This window comes from Desmodus rotundus, chromosome 6, assembly GCF_022682495.2.
Source record: "Desmodus rotundus isolate HL8 chromosome 6, HLdesRot8A.1, whole genome shotgun sequence".
In the NCBI taxonomy this organism is placed as follows: Eukaryota; Metazoa; Chordata; class Mammalia; order Chiroptera; family Phyllostomidae; genus Desmodus; species Desmodus rotundus.
Window position 1 is genome coordinate 126,495,685 of NC_071392.1, and position 20,476 is coordinate 126,516,160.

The following is a 20,476-nucleotide window of genomic DNA, read 5'->3' on the forward strand; positions in this document are numbered from 1 at the left end:
ACCTAATAATGTCAGTGGTTTCTGGTTAAAAACAAAACAAAAACAATTCCCTGTATAATACCATGCATTTTCTTGTTATAATAAGTAATTTAAATGTCCTCTTTTCCCTTCCTCTTCAGGAGTATGTATATATACCCTCATTATCTTGATCACTGTTTTACATACTTTTACTCTTGGGGAAAAAAAAATACATTGGAAGACTTAAATTTTTGTACCAAAAAACTAACCAGAAAGCTGGCCAAACTCTGCATGTCTTTCAGAAGCTACCATATTTATCATTTGTTCCAAGTGAACATTTTGGTTTCTATTTTCATTTGTTTATATAGCGAACCTAATTTTCTTCCTAAGTGGACAGTGAACAGTTTATAAAACCTGGACTAGACGAGATCAGAAGTATCAAGGCCTTGAATGTGTTTTAATTTTAAAAAGAATTAAGATTCCTTAAACTCTATAGCAACATATTCACCCTCCCAAGCATTCCAAAAATCTGAAGGTTAGATGAAAGAATTTTGTTACTGCAAATAAAAAAATCATTGCAGAGCTCACAGACATTTCAAATATAATTAAGAGCAATGCAAACCTGGACTTGCATCTTCGTGGAATTGTCCTCTTAAGGGAGAATGTTATTCAGATAACTTTCTAGGGAGTAGTTTATTCGAGGTGCATAAAACGAAATAAATCACTGCTATACAAAATAATAAAAATATTTTGCACTTTTATTTACAATTTCAAAAACAAACTATAATAAACATGACCAAACAACAAAGAAAGTTAATGGCTTCCATCCATTAGGGCTAAAAAAGTTAATTTGGCACTGTTCTGTTCTATTTTTACATAGAATTGTAAAGTCTTTGAAAGAGGCTACACCTTAGAATAATCTTCTAGTATGAATTAAATTTCATAAAATATAAAGACTTTATAAATCCTATAAAGCACAAATCTGTCCAATCATCCACAATTAAGTCTACCTATTATAATGAGAGAAATTTTTCAATGGTCAGAATAAGATATTATTATTCATATTCCTGAAAGGTAGCTCTGTTCCTAATAAATATTCTTTCTACCACTTGTGTGAACTTTAGGGAGATCACATTCTCAATCTGAAAAGAAACAACATACAGCTATTTGACTTTTTGTTTTTTTCTTGCTTGAAACTGCTCTGTTTTGTTTTTCACCGATTTAATCAATATTGACAAGGCAGGATCAATGGACTTCTTTTGTGATTCCTTCTGAATTTCACTCTCTTTTTTCTTTATTGCCTCAATAAGTGCTTGTTCTTTTTGTTCTCTCTGTCGGGCTTTCTCCTCAAGGATTTTTTCCATAGCTTTTGTTTTCTTGAAATTAGGATCTGAAGGATCCAAATTGAACAAGTGGGAAGTATACATTGCCTGAAATCGTGAATCCTTAACATTTACCTGTAAGTCAAAAAGGAGAATCAAAACAAATTAAATTAGTAAACTAAAAAAGACCCAGAAATGTGACAAAATTTTAAGTCAGTCAATTGTTACTGGCTGGGTATGGGGGGAGGAATCACTTTGTAAATTATACAAATGTTTAACCACTATGCTATATGCTAAAACTAATATAATATTGAATGTCAACTGTAATTGAAAAGTCAGTAAGTTGTTGATTACATAAATGTGAGCATTTTGCACAGCTTCAATAGAAAACTGTTTTCCCACAGATCTTAAGGGAGTTTAAAAGCCTACTCTTAGACCACTACACAAAGGAAACACTGTTCCTACCATGCAATGACAATCTCCTCGAAAGAGAACTGTAGCGATACATATATAGTGACATATATATATATCCCTCTACATGCTACTTAGAAATTATCTGTTATGTTCCTCTCCATTCTCTGAACAAATTCAAAATTTCTCCATGTTCTTTTGGGTCTATTCTTCCACGTTAATGGCTGGAAGGCATCATTAAGTAGTTCCTGGCAGCTGTTTGTAGGTTTTCTGCACAGGGCTCAAACTCATGCATGGGGACTAAGTGATCATTAGAAAAGAGGGAGCAATGGAAACCAAAAAATATACCAATTAAAAAAGCACAACTTACAGTGTTGGCCACTGTACATAGTGAGACTATGATACAATGTGACATGAAGCCCTCACTGGGGTTCATCGATTGCATAATTAATGTGCAATTAATTATGCATATCCTTTGCAAGTGAGCTTCACACTGCATAGATACCATTCAGTGATTCTAACATTGAAAGCTACGTATTTTGGTGCAACATGGCTACCAAGCTACTTCACCTGGTGCTCAACCAAAGCAATGATTTGATCCACCTGGGGATGAACTGGCTGTGTAGGACTAAAAGATGGTAGCTCTGGCTCCATAGCTCTTCCTGAGACTAACTCATGGCTAACTTTGCCTATACTTAATTTTTATCTCCAGACCTGAGTCTAGATTCAACACCAGCTTTAAGAGACTAATGACTTCTGTCCCTGGTTACCTCGAAGTCATCTTCTAATAATTCCTTCTTTTTCATAAGCTGTTTTTTCTTCTTTTTGCTCAGATTCTGGTGTTCTACAATCTTGTTGTAATTGAAGTGTTTCTTGCTCTCTTCCTCCTCATCCATCATGAGCAAAGCCATTTCAGCCTATAAAGAGAAAAAAAGAAGTTCAAATATACAACACTGTGCTTCTTTTTAAACCCAAACAAAAATATGGGGCACAGAAATCCCCTCTAGGAAAGGAGAACTCAGTCACCATAGATCCAGGACAACATGTGTCATATGTAGCCTGACTGTGGATTACTGAAACTCATACAGAAACCCAGAGAACCTCTGGCCAAGATGGAGGTGTAGGTAGATATGCTTTGCTTCCTTTACAACCTAAAGAAGGCCAACAACAAATTTAAAAACAAAAAACCACCGAAACTGCGAGAAAATCAAACTGTATGGAAGTCCGACAACCAAGGAGTTAAAGAAGAAACATTCATCTAGACCAGCAGGAGGGGTGGAAAGGGGCAGCTGGGGCAGACAGGATACATGGTAAGGAGACAGACTGGGAGGGAGAGGGAGAAGCTGGCAGTGGCTGGTTCTACAGTCATGTGCAGATAAGCCAGGTGGAACAACTGGGGAGCAAGGCAGACTGTGCAACCCAGGGTCCCTGCACAGGAGACCAAAACCTCAAAACCTCTGGCTGTAAAAATTTGTCGGCGTTTCGACCATGGGAGAAACTCCCAGTCTCACAGGATCGTTCCTTGGAGAGACCCATGGGGTCCTAGAATGTACACATACTCACCGACCACAGAATCAGCACCAGAAGGGCCCAATCTGCTTGTGGGTAGTGGGGGAAGTGACTGAACTCAGGCGAGAGCTGAGCAAGCAGCATTGTTCTCACTCTGACCCCTCCCTGACATACAGTCACAATGCAGTGAAGTGGGTCACCTTGTCCTGGAGAAACCCTAAAGCTCTGCCCCTTACAATGTAACAGGTGCACCGAGACAAAGATATATGGCCCAGATGAAAGTAAAGATCAAAAATCCAGAAAAGAGCTAAGTGATGAGGAGATAGACAACCTACAGATACAGAGTTCAAATCACTGGTAATTAGGATGCTCATAGAAATGACTGATTATGGTAGCAAAATGGAGGAAACAGTGAAGGCTATGCAAAGTGAAATAAAGGAAAATATATAGGGAACCAACAGTGAAGGGAAAGAAACCAGGAATCAAATCAACACAAGGAAGATTGTGTTGAATCACAAGGAAGAATTAAACATTCTTCCAGAACAGAATGAAGAAATAAGAATTCAAAAAAAATGAGGAGATGCTTAGGAAACTATCGGACAACTTTAAACATTCCAACATCCGAATCATAGGGGTGCCTGAAGGAGGAAAGGAAGACCAAGAAATTGAAAATGTATTTGAAAACATAATGAAGGAGAACTTCCACAGTCTGGTAAAGGAAATAAGACTCCCAGGAAGTCCACAAAGCTCAGAGAGTCCCACACAAGGGGGACCCAAGGAGGAACACACCAAGGCACATCATAATTAAATTGCCCAGGATTAAAGATTAGGTGAGAATCTTAAAAGTAGCAAGAGAAAAGGAGACAGTTATCTACAAAGGAGTTCCCATAAGACTCTCAGCTGATCTCTCAAAAGAGAACCTGCAGGTGAGAAGGGGCTGGAAAGAAGTATTCCAAGTCATGAAAGGCAAGGACCTACACCCAAGATGACTCTATCCAGCAAAGCGATCATTTAGAATGGAAGGGCAGATAAACTGCTTCCCAGATAAGGTCAAGTTATAGGAGTTCATCATTAACAAGGCCTTATTAAAGGAAATGTTAAAAGGGACTTATCTAAGAAAAAGAAGATCAAAACTATAAACAGTAAAATGACAACAAAGTCACAACTATTGACAACTAAACATAAAAAACAAAAACAAAAACGAACTAAGCCAACAGCTAGAACAGGAAGAGAATCACAGAAATGGAGATCACATGGAGGGTTATGAGTGGGGAGGGGGAGGAGAGGGAATGGGGGAAAAGGTATAGGGAATAAGAAGCGTAATTGGTAAGTAGAAAATAGACAGAGGGAGGTTAAGAATAGTATAGAAAATGAACAACAAATCAAATAACTTGTATGTACGACCCATGGACATGAACTAAGTGGTGGGGGAATGCTGGTGGGAAGAGGGGTACAGGGCAGTGGGGGATAAAGGGGAAAGAAAACATGGGACAACTGTAATAGCATAATCAATAAAATATATTTAAAAATTAAAAAAAAAGAAAACAGGAAAAGAAACACAGAGATCTTTGTATAGCAATAAGGTAAAATCTTTAGAAGCAACATCACTGAGAGAGAAGAGGGGAGAAAATTTGTATTTTAAAAGCAGACCACATTCCACTTAGTGTAATTGGTTAGTATGCTGTAGAAATGAGCCCCCGTCACTCAAATAAATTTCTTTTTTCACTTTGGTTTTTTTAAGTAATGATGTTAAATATAGCAAATGTAGTATTTTGTGATACAAACTACTTTCTTTTTAAAGATTCTATTTATTTTTAGAGAAGGGAAGGGAAGGAGAAAGAGAGGGAGAGAAATATCAATGTGTGGTTGCCTCTCACTCATCCCCTACTGGGACCTGGCCTGCAACCCAGGCATGTGCCCTGACTGGGAATCGAACTGGTGACCGTTTGGTTTGCAGGCCAGCATTCAATCCACTGAGCCACATCATCCAGGGCCAAACTACTTTTTAAACATGTATTTTAACAGGAAATTTATTTTTTCTTTTGCCATTACCTTTATTGTTTCAATACTGACACATTTCTATGAAGGGATCTTAATATTTACTTCTGAAATATATTGTCCTTTCCACTAAATAGGAATTTTCTACCAACGTGAGATGGGATTAAATGTGAACCCTGAAGAATCAAGCAAACAACCATGTATAGTTGGGAAAATACAGAGTATGCTGCCAGACTTTTGTGAGTCTTCCAATATTACTACTTAAGCCTGCTTTAATTTCCTTTTACTTCCATCACTAGCATGTGCTGTTGGCTTTCTTTTTCAAGCCATTTTCCACAAAACAGGTTATCTTTGTGCCTCTTAACTCTTTGAGTATTACTGTATATGCAATAAATAGAGAAGAGAAAAGATCCATTAAGATGTAGAGTTTATGTGAATAGTCAGGACCACTCCCAGACAGTGATGTGAATGTCAGTCATACAGATGTTGTTGGCTCCAATTTCGGCCTCAGCAAAAATACATAATGCTCTGTGGCATGGATCTTTGGAGTCACTGAAGATAAGGTTCACTGCATTTCCAAGAAAGACTTTATTTTTGTACATTAAACTTATGATTTTTACAATAATAAAAAGAGTGAAATTAGCGTTTGACAAGCCATAAAAGCAGAGTCTGTATTATAGGGCAAATTCAGATTAAATTAAAGCTTATGGCAAAATTATTTAGGTTTTAACTGTAGTATTTTTGTCTCAGTTATAGTAAGTTGGTAATCATGAGATTATTTTCCTCTTCATCACCAATGGACGTGTCTTGGGTTTTAGGTAAATGTTACTTTGTACTAATTGAATAAATGTTTAGTAAAAAAGATGTATTTTAATACTATGCTGCTAAAATATTAATGTTTTACATTTTATAAACTTTATTGTTAAACTCAGTTATTTTTTATTAGGGAGGGGCACTAGAAACTCATGTGAATAACTTCACTTAAATTACATCTCAATGATCAAGTAAGCATGTAACAATAATCATTTTACCTTCTGTTTTTCTATTTCGGCTTCTTCCTCTGGAGATGTGCTATCTTTTGCAGATTTCATTGATTTTTTCTTTTCTTTTATACCTGGCACAAGAAACAAAGGAGAGTTAAAAATTATAAGACTATTAGCAACAGTATGTTTACCCTAGAAACAAAAATGCAAGATATGTAGGAATAATCTTATCAATAAGTATATAAAAAACTAGAGAAAGTAAAACAATTATTACTGAGAGATGACTGTGGGTGTGAATGGAATAATACAACACACCTGGATGGGGTGACTGAATTATTATAAAAAAGCAATTTCTTTTGAAAGTAATGTATATTATCAACTAAGAAAGAAAAACTATAAGATCATTTCAATATACAGAATAGCATTCGATAAAATTCTATATCCATTATGATAAAATATATACATTTAATAAAATTCCACTCAAGGAAATCTTTACAAACATTAACAAGACAGATTTGATATACTAGTGATACAGTGTACTAAAATGTACTACAAAGTGAAAATAAGCAAAAAATATTGCACTGTATAAATGGGAAAAACAGTACACTATAGCTTAGTATATAATAATAAAATGTAGCATTATATATCACTAAAAAAAGAAGGGGTTATTCAATAACTAGCGGAGGGCAATTTGTTTTGTTCTGAAAAAAAAATCAAGTTATTGTCTTATTTCATGATGAACAGGCAAATAAAATGCACATAGATTAAAGAGTTAAGCATTAAGGAAAAAACCTTATGAGAAAATATAGGGGAAAACTACCTAATCTTAAATAGAAGAATTGTATTTTCTTATCATGAGAACCAAAGAAATCACAATGAACACCCCCCCACAATTTTAACATATAAATGCTTAAAACTCGGCATATAAAAACTCATGCAAAATAAAAAAAGGCATGTTTAAAATAACAAATTGATAGTAATTACCTGTAAGTAATAGTTTAACAAAACCCTTTCACCTTCTCTAAAGACAGATCTGATTTTTGGTTAACTTCCTACTGCATTATGAGGCAAAATCACTTATGGTAAAAGTATCTCTGGATTGAAAACTGCTTGTATTTTTAGGGACTCTAGGATTTGTGGAGACCACAAGGTGTTAGCTGAGATGTTCTTGTCCTAGATGAGAGGTAGTAATGTGCAGCAATTAAGGACACTTGACTCTGGAGCAGTTGGCCTGTGTTTAAATTCTGGCTTTACCACACTCCAGCTGTGGCAGTTTGTGCCGTGTCCTTATTGTAAAATGTAGATTGTAACAACAGCACCTACCTCACAGGTGTTTTTATGAGGACTACATGAATTAGTAAATGTGAAGAGCTTAGTTAACGCCTGCCACATGGTGCTATAAAGTGCTTGCTACTATTGTTACGATAATCTGACTATACATGATGTCCTGGATTCCTTGGTGATCATGCTGATGCCTCATTTTTTTCCTTCCTATTTCATGGCTGTTGGAGTGAGAGGAGTTCAAAAGAAGTGGTTTCAGGGTGCTAACATATAAAAGATTAGTCTAAAAAGTAAGAAGGTTCAGTCTACAAAGTCATGTTGTGTAACTCTAGAGCATTAATACACGATGTCAATCTTCTCTGAACTGCTGGACACTGTTTTCTTTGAATAAGCTGTGTTGTTTTTCCAGTGCAAAGAAACCCATGGTCTCTGAATAATGATGATTAATGTTTACATAGCATTTACTATGGCAGGCATAGTAAAGATACTATGTTCTACTGTCTTTACATATATTGACTGATTTAGTCCTCGTAACAATGATATGAGATAGATTCTATTATTTATTATAATCCTCATCCTGGATGAGAAAACTGAAGTACAGCAAGGTTGAATGATTTGTCTAAAGTTTACTAAGTGAAAGAACCATAACTGAAACCCAAGCACTGTGGCTTAGGCTACCACCACACTACACTCCTCTGCTATCAAACATTCTCCCCGTAACAACCTTTCCATTTAAAATGCATTTTGATGTGAATTAACAAAGTTAAATTCACAGAACATATACTGATGGTTGAATAACTGCAACTAATGGGGGTAACAGGAAAAACAAAGCCCAAAATCAAGAGAGGCTTTAAAAACTGCTCCATAACCATGAAGTCCCTGCTGTACTTAGGCAGCCAGGTCCAGCTGAGAGAGCACGTTCACCCTTCATGCGATTGAGGCATTTGTCTGCATTTCCAAGAAGAAATACTACTGTATGCAGCCCTTCTCCCTAGAATGAAAATCTTTATTGCTTCTATTTCTTTTCAGAGAATGATGTATCCACTTTAAGATTATACCTTTTTCTCTGTTTTAAATATGTGTATGTATTTACATATATAAGTATCATCAAGGTCTCATTTTCTTTGGGTCTGACTCTTATACCCTAAGTTTACCTCTGCTCCTATGCTCTCAAGGTAAGAGCTCCTTTTGAAGTGAATGGACAAGTGACAAATATGGAAGATCATTCTGTGGCAGGGAAAAAAGAAATCAGGCTGTACATGATTAATACATAAAGGAGATAAAGATCTTTACACACAGCTGTGGGAAATAATTTCAAAGAGCCCACAATGAACTGTTCCGGATTTTATAACAACCTGGTGAAAAGTCGTAAAATAAACTTGAAAGAAAGACTGAAGCAAGGGAGGAAAAAAAGAAGCTCCAAGATGGTCAGGGTTAAAAATGATATCCAATTTTAGCGTGATGAAAATTTCTTTGCTCACAAAGAATTTACTGTGTGCTAGACTTGAACTGTTTAGCCAAGAGATAAAATAATGTGTGGAGATCCTTTCTGCACTGTTAACAAGAACAAATTAAGAGGGCACATTTTAATTTTTATTTTTAAAAAGCATTTTTCCCTCTTTGTAAAGTTTTCAGACCTAACTTTAAATGACAAGTATTGTGGAAATAAGTCTTATTCTGAAATGTCATCTTTATTTTTTTAGTGAATCATTTGGCAAGTAAGAAATCATACCTCTTAGGACTGCAAAAAGTACATATGGATCGGTTCTAGTAAGTTGAATACCAACAGAGACTGGAAATCAGATGTTAAGAGTTTTATAGTTAAAAAAAAAAAACCTTACTGAGGCTACTATCCCTTTAAGCAGAAAATGTAACAAAGTATAGCTAGGAAAAAGATGTGTTGCAAAAAATTGTCTGTAAAAATCACTATATGTAAAAGAAATTCCATTTTTCATTACTTGTAATGTCATAGAACTGTTCCCATAAAAGCTTTCCTCCAGAGGGTTTAGTTAAGCACTTCTTGTGAGAGAGCAGTTAAGAGAATTCACTGGAGGGCAGACATAGTCTCAGTGCTAACCAGACAGGAGCAGTAAACCTCCTAGAGATTCACTCTTTTGCAGCAAATTTCCTGTATTCAAGATCACTTGCCCATAATCAGATGTAGTCTGTTAATCTTCCTCTGGACTGGCTTTGCACTCTGGCTTTGCTTGGAGATCCAGGAATTCCTCCTGTCCAGCTCTTATACATATGGGTCCTGGCTCTGGCTTTGATCTATATAATGTACTTGTAGAATTACAAAAAGTAAAGGGAGACCATTGGGATTCAGGTTCTACCACCTGGCCCTTGCAAAATTCAACTGTTTTTGGCCTTCAGTTAACTCATCTATAAAGTGGGCTAAAGTTTGGATTAGAGGACAGAATGAATATAAAAGCACTTGCAAACTATACAACAATATGAGCAGAACACAGTAAGCACTCAACATACTGATTGAATGTACCATATTACTAGATTTTCAAGGTGGTTTATCAAATATGCAAAGTTATCAAGACAGAGGATACATTTAATGAGGTATATTTACATGTGAGATACTTTATTTCACTCCTCCTTCGTCAAATAAAATCTTATTAAAGAGTTTATGCAATTAAGACAATAAGCAAAATTTTCCAGTACTTCATTTCTAAAAGAGAAAAAGAACTTTTACTTTATTCTAGAAATACATTACATTTTTGAAACTTCACTTGATGTCAAGTTTGCAATTTAGAAAAAATAGAAAAATTACAGCAAGTTTATAGTGAAAGGGAAAAAAGAGAAGGGAAAATTAGAAAAGATTTCTAGTATTCAAACTGGCCCTTAATCCAAGACGAACACCAGGGCTGGCATCAATCAATGAATTCAATTCTTCCCTATTTTGAAAAGAGTGTAAATTCAGTTTTATGGGATTACCTAGGGCAAAGGTGTCATAAACATACCCAAGTCCATCTGTCTTAAAATATTTTTGTCCTCAACAATGGGATTTTAACTATATACTCTTCCAAACATTAATGCTGCTCCTCCTCAATTTCTTAAGCTCTCCCCCTACCTTCCAGGTAAATACCTTATGAACCCAATCCTCAATTCTCCTCTTTAACCAATGCTTTCTACCTTTAGTCCCATGGTTTGAAATACTATTTTACTGACTTGTAATCTATATTTATACTTTGACTTCTAAGCGTATCTTCCAAATTAATACCTCCATTAGGATATCTAATTGATATCTCAAGCAATTACATCCAAAATGAACCTACTGACCTTACTTCCCACCCAAACCCATTGTTCCTAAATTACTTCCTAGCTCAGTAAATGGATGAGCGTTCTTGCAGAGACTCAAACCAAAATTCTAGGAGTTATGTTAAATTTCTTCCTTATCCAAATAAATCAGCAAGCCTACCTCCAAAACATATCTCACTCTATTATCTCCTTCCCGTTACTGGCATGCCATCTAAACCAGCCATCATCTTGTCTAGACCACTGCAGAATCCTGATCTCCCAGTTCTCACCAATGCCTTCCTTCAATCTGTACTCTCCACAGGAAGCAGAGCAATGTTACAGCATATGCCAGACCATGTCACACACTTGCTTAGAGACCCTTCAGTGACTTCCCACTGTCAGAAGAATAACATCCAAATGTGTTGCCCTGAGAGCAAGGCCCTGCAGGGTCAGTCTTGCATCCCAGCCTGGCCTCATACCAAATTCCCTCTGTCCATGCTCCTGCCTATTAGTGTCTCTCGGTATTTCCAACACAAGTTCTTTCTCACCTCATAGCTTTTTACCCACTTTTCTCTCATTTGGAATGCTCTTCCCCCAGCTCTTTCTGTGTGATTCCTTCTCATTCCACAGGTCTCAGCTTTAATGTCACCACCTCAGCGAAGCCTTCTTTGTCTACACTATGTAAAGTAAGCTACTCTCCTTCTTCCTCCCCACTATAACCTCTATATTACCATATTTAGTTCCTTTAAAACACTGACCATATTCTCATAATATTCTTATTTGTTTACCTGTTTAGCATATTTTCCCTAAAACCACAGACTCCTCATGGACATAACCTTGCTTGTATTACTAATGCTGTATCTCTAGCCTAACAGACTGTCCAGCACATATTAGGCACTCAAAAATATTTATTGATAGAATGAATAAACAAATATGATAATATACCATTTTTTAGCTAGGTTTTTATACTAAAAATTTCTAAGCCTTTCTGTTATTCTTTTTGCTTTGAAAAAAACAACTTAAGCCCACATATAATTATTCCTATGCAGTATTCTGAAATCAAAAGTCTACTGAAAGCAAGCAAATTTTGTCTATACTTTTCCTTGGAACTTCTGATACTAACTTTAGAAAAAGCTTATTTACAATTGAAATGCGCTGATTCCAAGAAATAAGCTACCCCAAGCCATCAAACTATTTAACTTACTCTTTGAATCCTGCCCTGAGTTTTGCAATCTGACCAGATTTCACATGCCAAATGAAGCACTTTGGAATGAGAACAAGGAAACTATAATGCTTTGCATTTCTCCATATAATAAACCTGGTTTCCTGAAATCAGAGGGTAAGACTAAAATCCATCATCTACTAGAAATGACCACTCAGGTATGATAAAAAGCAGAACATGCTAAGTTTCCATTTCCCTTTCCAATTCCTAAGAATCTCACATCCTATAATAGACTTTATTCATCTTGATCTCCTTTTCATCAATAAAATGTCAGTGCTAAAAGGCTATAACAACCAGGAAATAATTTTGAGCAATTTTGACTTTCCTGTTCAAAACTATTCTGGCTCACTAGCCACAAGGGACAAGAAGCAGGGAAACTTCATAAAATCCTTCTCTTTACAATGCCAGCTTGGAGTTGCGCCAGGAGCAAGCCTTTGGGGTTCACGTGTGTGGTATTTAAATCAGGGCAATGCAAAATGCATGAGAACAAATGAAAAATGCTTAAAGTGGTCTCTGCACTGACTTGTCCAAGTATGGCCTGAACCTTACCACACACATTTATACACACCAAAAAGGTAAAAATAAAAGCATTCAGGAAAGAACTGAGTGGTGCACATTTAATGGAAACAAGGCTCTATAGATATAGGAAATCAAATACCAGATAGTTCAGGAATTCACGGAAAAATGGGAGGAAGTTGGTTTTCAGGTATAATGATGCAGGATAAATGCAAAAAGAATATGAAACATAGATGCTTTTGTATATTTGAGCAGAAAAGCTCTTATACAACACCAGGTAAGTATTTTAAATTTATAAACATATCCACATAAATTTATTTCACACTTCAATTCTTCATAGCTTTTGCAAAGAGAGACCTAGAGTGAATATGTTATAAACAAGCAGTGAAAGCACACAAGAAGATAACTATTCCTTTTTCTTTCAGTCTTTTATAGTCAATCTGCTATAAGGATATTTCCTGGAAAGGAATCCCCAAGACACTGTTGAAATTAATCATGTTACCAAAAGCACCCCACAATGAAATTACTCCTTGCACATACAAGGTGCAGGCTGACACTTCCTAATCTGGGCAATGGTTATAACCCACAGGACAGACCTGCTTATAAGGCACTAAGGGAGGTATACAAATTCTAGGAATTTTAAAAGAATGAGTAGCTTATATTGTTTCTATCCATGTTACCCTTTTTCTTTAGATTCCAACTGAAAACAACAAACATATGCTGGCTTACCTATTTTGTTAACTTCTTCAGCAAAGTATGGGTCATTCAAATCAACATCAGAGGGAAGTTCATCTTCACTGGCCTCTTCAGCAAGAGCCTTAAGGTTGAATATAAAATATACAGTTTATTACAAGAACCATCACACACACACACACACACACACACACACACACACACACACACATGAAGATGTTTCTTTTAAATCATAGTTCAATCTAAATGTATGTATAAAATACATATAGTTTATTATAAGAACCACAGATGTGTGTGTGTGTGTATAAATATACATGAAGGAAGATAAAATGACTTCTTTTAAATCACATAGTTCAATCTAAAATTAAACCAGTTAAAAAAAAAAAAGGATCAGTTTATAACATAATTCCCATCTGAGTCATTCTTTTGTTTGTCCAACAAATGTCAGGATGGACAAAAAGTCTGTTTAGTTTTGTCTGTAAAATAAAAAAACATTTTTTATTTTCACCAATAACTTACTGATTTGGATATTTTGAGTTTGTTGGCTATTGCCCGTGTGGTATAATGTTGATTGATCTCAATGTCTTGATTTGATCTCTATCAACTTCAACTGGCCTACCCAACTGTGGAGCATCATCCAGTGAGAAATCTCCAGCATAAAACTTCCTAAACCACTTTTAACACATTCGATCAGTGACAGCACCTTCTCCATATGCTGCACAAATCTTTTTCTGTGTTTCAGTTGTGTACTTGCCTTTCTCAAAATAATAAAGCATAATATGCCAAAAATGTTGCATATTTTAATATGAAAATGGCTGCACAAAAATTTATCAATTCTGCTAAGATTTTTTTTTAAATGCATGCTGATATGACTGTCAGCTGTCACAATCTAACAAAATTATTTCAAATGAAATTAAAGACTAGAGCACAGGTGGCAAACACAAGGCCCGTGGGCCTAATCTGGCCCAGCACCTTGTTTCTACCCAGCAGCAGTGCTGTGCTCTCGCTAAGCAGTTAAGTAGTACCGTAGTTACATTTATACAGTCCAAAAATTACATTCGGCCCTTTGAAGGCAACTGCGAGGCTGATGTGGCCCCCTGTGAAAATGAGTTTGACACCTCTGTCTAGAGGCATCTTACAGAAAAAAACCAAACAAACTTTTTGGCTAACCCAGTACTTATGTAATACTTAAACAAAGGAAACTATGTAGCACATTGGAGAGAAATGTATGTTATCAGATACATGGTTTCTGTTTTCAAAAAATTTACAATCTATTAAAGGAAGTTAAGACACAGACATGTACATCAGTAATAATTCAAGATAAGAACTGCTAGAAGAGACAAAAAATAAAGTGATACAGACATTCAAAGGAGGAAAATACTTTTAGGTGAGTAGTAAATGAAGAGAGGTAGCCTTAATTCTCAGAAAACTGAGAAATAGCAGTGCTATAAATAATATGAAGTAGTGCATTGTGTATTATCCTTTACATTATTTTTAAAATAGTTTACTTGCTGATTAATTATAAATAATGATTGTTTATTATGAAAATGCAAGCATAGTATAAGCAGTAAGGATAGCATAATGAACCCCCTGTTCATTCTCATCCCCCAAATTTCAAAACGTATCTTGTTTTATCCATAATCTACTCCTGAAAACTCTTGGGCTATTTACAAGGAAATCAGTTAATTTTTTCCTAATCAAATTTGAAGAGACTGTCTACTAAGTTAGCATGTTTAATGAAAAATTCAGGTATAAAATAAATAGAACATATGACAATTAAGATCAGACTAACCATACTGAGCTTATCCTCAAGGAATCTAAAACATGAATCATTGTAAAAAAAACATTAGGATGAATATCGCTAAACATTACCTTGCATGCTAAAGAAGACCCACCAAGTCCTAAAGAATATTCATTTTTTTAAATATTTTATTTCTTTATTTTTAGAGAAGGAAAGAAGAGGGAAAGACACATAAATGTGTTGTTGCCCCTTGCGTGCTCCCTAGTGGGGAACCTGGCTTGCAACCCAGGCATGTGCCTTAGACTGGGAATCGAACCGGACCCTTTGGTTTGCAGGTCAGTACTCAATCCACTGAGCCACACCAGCTAGGGCTTCATTTCGGTATTATTTCTTTTTAAGAACAGAACTTCTAAGAATTTTTTACTAAAAGTTGTAATAGATTCAGCAGTAATATATTTCTAACAAAGATTATAAAATACTTATGTATCTAACTTCATATCTATTCATATATTTCTTTAACTGTTTTTTAGACCTAAACTGTAACTATTATCAACTATCTTGTATAAACATGCATTCACTTCTTCAGTAATCATTTTCAGTATCAAAACTGAAGTCACAGAGAGGAAAAGGGGAAAAATATTTATAATTTGAAGAAAATTCTTGAAACTCTCCTCTATATGGAGTATCTGTGGAGTTGGAAGGGATCTGCTGAAATCCGAATCCGTGGAGTCTAGAATAAACTAGCCACTCAACAAATGTATTTTTAAAGTTACTGATAAAATGAGTCCAGTCTTAGTCTAATAAAGGGAAAGTGCCTAACAAATGAAAATTAAAGGTATAATTTATTTTATATAAATAAAATTAAATGGTTGCTAAAGGTATCAGAAACAAGTGACTACTATACTGACCCCATAAAGACCTACTTGTAAGTCTTCTAATAAACTGATAGCTTAACAACTTCTGAAATTATCCCATTTAAAAAATATTTTACTACCTACTTAGTTTTAAAGGAAGTTCTAGGGAAGTAGAGAGGTAGCATATCAATGGGAACAGGGGTCTTACCCCATTTCTTCATTTTACTATCTATTTCCAGAAACACTAACTACAATTAGAGTACAAAAATCACCCTATTGCATCATTCAATTTTGCTACCCTCTTATCTTTACTAGCACTAACTGTCACAGCTGTACCAAAAGCACAAGCTTACAATCTACAGAAACAACACAATACCGTAGAAAGAACAATGGAGTGCAAGCTGGATTATGGTCTCAGCTTTTCCATTAACAAGCTATGTATCCTCAGGCAAATCACTTAATTTTTTACAACTATAAAACATCAGGGATGAATGAGAAGTAATCATTTAAGATTCTTCAAGTTGTAAAAATCTGTTATTAGTGATACATCTTAATGACTTTACTGCCAGAATGCTGCATTTTGGTGACAAGATAAGTGTATTTTCAGTGGTATAAACCGTAAGTGGTCTCTGCTACCATTACTAAAAACTCTAATTCTGCAAAATATGTTACAATTAGAGTCAAATCAGATTTTCACTCACAGCATATTATCAGAAAAAATATCCTTAATAAATGGACTTAATAAGATGTTAAAGGATATATATATAATATTGCAAAGTGAAAACTACAGATTGAAAATACAAATGTACAGAAAATTTTATTCATATTAAATACTTTTCTATCTATATATCCTCAGGTAAAGAAGTCTATATGCACCTCTTCCTCAAAAACAGAAGAGAAGCAAACTGTTTTACATCTCCGCATCAACTATGTATTTTATTTAGGTAGCATGTAAATATAAAATATTAGAGCACAGTAGCTGTGGGTTAAAGTGGCTCTGGGTTTTTACCAGACTTTGTACAACATTATGCAGCCTTACAGAAAACACATAACCTATTGGATATTCCCTTTCCTTTTTCTTAAAACTGCAATGGTAATAAGCCCTACCCCAGAGAGGTGCTACCTTATGAGATAATGGCTGCTAAGCATCATTCTCATACATGGTTGTTCAATAAATATTTGGTCATGTTTGATACCTTCTGTTTCTTTTTTAGTCTTTTTTTCTCTTTTTTCTTCTCTAAAAATTGTTCCCAAGGGGTCAGTTTATCCTTTCCTTCCAATTTGTTTTTAACCATCTCTTCTGCACTTTCTTTAAGACCTAAGAAAAACATAGAAATAGTTAAGTTTAAAATGTAATTTATCAAAAAAGGTAATTTGTATTTATTTAATAGAGTAACAAGATAAAATGCAAGATCACAGAATAATGTAGAATCAACTTATATCAAACCTATTTCCTAATAGCAAACAACAATAAACCTAACTGAAACAAAATAAATAAATCCAATAACTTGAAATATGACTAAGGCACTGAAGAAAAATCCTTTATTTAGGCTCAAATTTTATTTCTCCATACTTAATTGCTTTGAGATTCTAAGAAAAATTCTGGAACAGGTGACTAACAAAAATTAATTGGTAAGGCAATTCCTGTTGAAATACTCTAGAAGAAAGTATTCTCATAATCACTCCTCAAGCACTCTGTGAGGTTACATCTTTAAGATCAAAAGGACCACTGAGTTTAGATTCCAGTTTGTATGGTTTAACTCTTTCAATGCTGTTATTTGCTCTTGTACTTTAATTCTAAAGGCCTTGTTCCTTATATTTTACAGTTACTAGGGGTTATGTAATAGCTGGAGTGGGTGAGAAGGTAAAAGAAAAACCTCCGAGGCTGATATATCAGTCCATGAAGACCTTCATCACTGCCACAGTAAAGGAAGTATCACTTCTGTATTGTCCCCCTGATAATAAAGACGTTTGCTTTATTTTATAGTATTTTTTTGGAGGTGATGGTTGGTTTGAGGGAAGAGGGGCCTTCAATATTTAGACGACACATAACCCATTAAAAAAACATTAATTATGGAATGATTTTTAATGCTGACATGGTCAATCCAGATCAACTTCTCAGATATATTTTAAAATCTAAGACAATGAAAACAATTAAAGATATAATAATTCCCTTTTACCCTGAGACTGAGAGTTCAGCAACCTGCCTAAGAACATGCTGCAAGGAAGCTACAAAGATGAAATCTGAACTCCTCCTTATCCTATATATTACTATCAAAAATGCTGATTTGACCTAGAATAAAGAAATATATAGCCCATGAGTAAAATCTAAAGCTTTTGACCTCAGGTCTGTCATCTGCAAAATGAGGTTGGTCTAGATAGAAAATATGCAATTGTCTTCTCCTACATACACCATTTCCCCCCCTCAAAGAACATATTTGGTAGAAGTTCAAATATATACAACAACTACAAGTAGTGCTTTGACTGTTGAGCCCCAAAGAACAGCATGAGACAGGTATAAGACATGATCTCTAAGGCCCCTTCCTTGGCTTTTAAATTCAGACTTAATCTCCAAATTTCTATGACTTAGAAAAGTATTAAATTATATGTACACTCAAGGTTAGGTAGATTTGTTTTTGTAACATACTGCTGGTACCACCTCCAATTTATTGGATGTCAAATCAGAAACACAACTCTCAATTTAAAAATGTTGCTTATAAGAAAACACAATTTCCTTTACTGAACAGTTTTCAAGAGAAATGTGAACTGTATAAAACTAAGTCCAGATCTCTGACCAAATCAACAGATACACAGCACCTATGAAATATAAACTGGGATCTCCATTTGGGAGGAAGCAGCAAATCCTGACAAAATAAGTTGATTTCAAATAACAACAACAAAAAAATAATTAGTACAATATGTCCAAGGGTCAGCACAATCAATCCAGTTTCACATTCTAAATATACAGAATTACTTTATTACATATGTTTAAATAATAATCTTAAGGTAGCTTACTATAATTTCCAAATACATTAAGATTTTATTACTTCAAAATATTAAATAAAGTAATATATTTAGAGATATTTTTTCAATAAAATGTATTCTTTGATTACAATTATACATCGTGTAATGATAAGGATACCTTCTGAGAAATTCATTGTTAGCTGATTTTGTTGTGTGAACATCAGAGTGGCTTTACACAAACATACATGGAATAGTCTATTACATATACACCTAAGCTTATTGTATAGCATATTACAGGCTACAAACCACAGCATGTTACTGTACTGAATACTGTAGGCAACTCTAATTATGGTATTTGTGTATCTCAACCTATCTAAATATAAGAAAAAGTACAATAAAAATATGGTTAAGATAAAAAATGATATATTCCTATAAGGCATTTACCATGAAAGGGGCATGTAGGACTGTGAAGTTGCTCTGGGTGAGTCAGTGAGTGAGTGGAGAGTGAATGTGAAAGCCCAGGACATTACTATACACCAGATATTTTCAATTGGTGTAACACAAAAAAAATTTAAAACATTCAATACCTATTTAATAAGGAACACTGACCTCTTTTCCCTTATACTGCCAAATAAAAAATGACAACAGCCAACACAACAATAGCCATCCAGTGTGAATGAATCAAAATTATACCTATTTTTTTGGTGTGCTGCAGAGTATCAGTAATCAGTTTACATGCGCCATGAGATGAAAAAGGTCGAAAATCAGTGCTTATACACTACTGCAGACTTTAGAAACACTGTGCACTTAGGCTACATTAAATTTATTTAAAAATATTTTAGCTTACTTTAACATTTTTGCTTTATCAACTTTAATTTTTGTACTTTGGTCACAACATTTAGCTTAAAATACACATTGTATAGCTGTTCAAAAATATTTTTTAAAATATTCTTATTCCATAAACTTCTAATTGTAAAGGTTTTAATTTTTTTTAACTTAAGTTTTGTTGTTGTTGCTGTTAAAAACTAAGACAGAAACACACATCAGCCTAGGCCTACACAGGGTCAGGATCATCAATATCATTGTCTTCTGCCTCCACTTCTTGTCCCACTGGAAGGTCTTCAGGGGAAATAACAAGCATGGAATTGTCATCTTTTAGATGACAATGTTTTTTTCTGGAAAACCCCCTGAACGACTTGCTTGAAACTCTTCTTGAGAAGGTGTCACTCTTTTAAGAAATATGTCCATGGCAGTTTGCTTGTAAGCAGATAATGCATCATGACCATTCCCCTCTATTAATGAAAACCTTTTAGTGTTAGGGTTCATGTTTCCAAAATTTTAAGGAGCTTGCTGACGTCTATAACGTTTCTGCTAAACCTTTTGCTGTGAATTCTCTTGAAGGTTCTTTTACTTCTCTTTTTCAGCTATGCATTCCCTTTCAGGTTCCAGTAATTCCTTAGGAGCCACCTTTAGGAGCTCCTCAATGTCATTCTCACCCACACCCCGATTAGATTATAGTTGTTGATACCTCAACTACAGCTTTGTTCATTGTTACAACTTCCTCCTCATTCTTGGCAAATCCTTTGAAGTCATGTAGAACCTCTTGAGTGTCTTCTTCCAGGACGGCAATCATACACTCCTTGGTGAAATCAACCAAAGCCCAAGCAAGGTTCTTGATGCAGTCATAGATGCCACAATTGTTTCAGAATTGCACCAGTGTCTTTTTAGTGTCTTCCTCAGTTGCAACCTGGGCAAAGGTCCTCCTCAGGTTACAGGCC

General features: G+C 35.0%; 1 protein-coding gene across 3 annotated transcripts in view; it reads right to left on the bottom strand.

Annotated features, from left to right (window-relative positions):
* Positions 1–700: 700 nt before the first annotated feature.
* Positions 701–20,476, bottom strand: part of ESF1 (ESF1 nucleolar pre-rRNA processing protein homolog) — a 64,496-nt gene continuing 44,720 nt past the window's right edge. For all 3 annotated transcript variants that reach the window (XM_053926160.2, XM_053926161.2, XM_053926159.2), the window contains 5 exons: positions 16,931–17,052; positions 13,176–13,263; positions 6,230–6,312; positions 2,462–2,608; positions 701–1,415 (listed from right to left, as the gene is read on the bottom strand). In XM_053926160.2, coding sequence (XP_053782135.1) covers positions 1,122–1,415; positions 2,462–2,608; positions 6,230–6,312; positions 13,176–13,263; positions 16,931–17,052 — 734 coding nt within the window. In that variant the 3' untranslated portion in view covers positions 701–1,121. The remainder of the gene's footprint in view (positions 1,416–2,461; positions 2,609–6,229; positions 6,313–13,175; positions 13,264–16,930; positions 17,053–20,476) is intronic.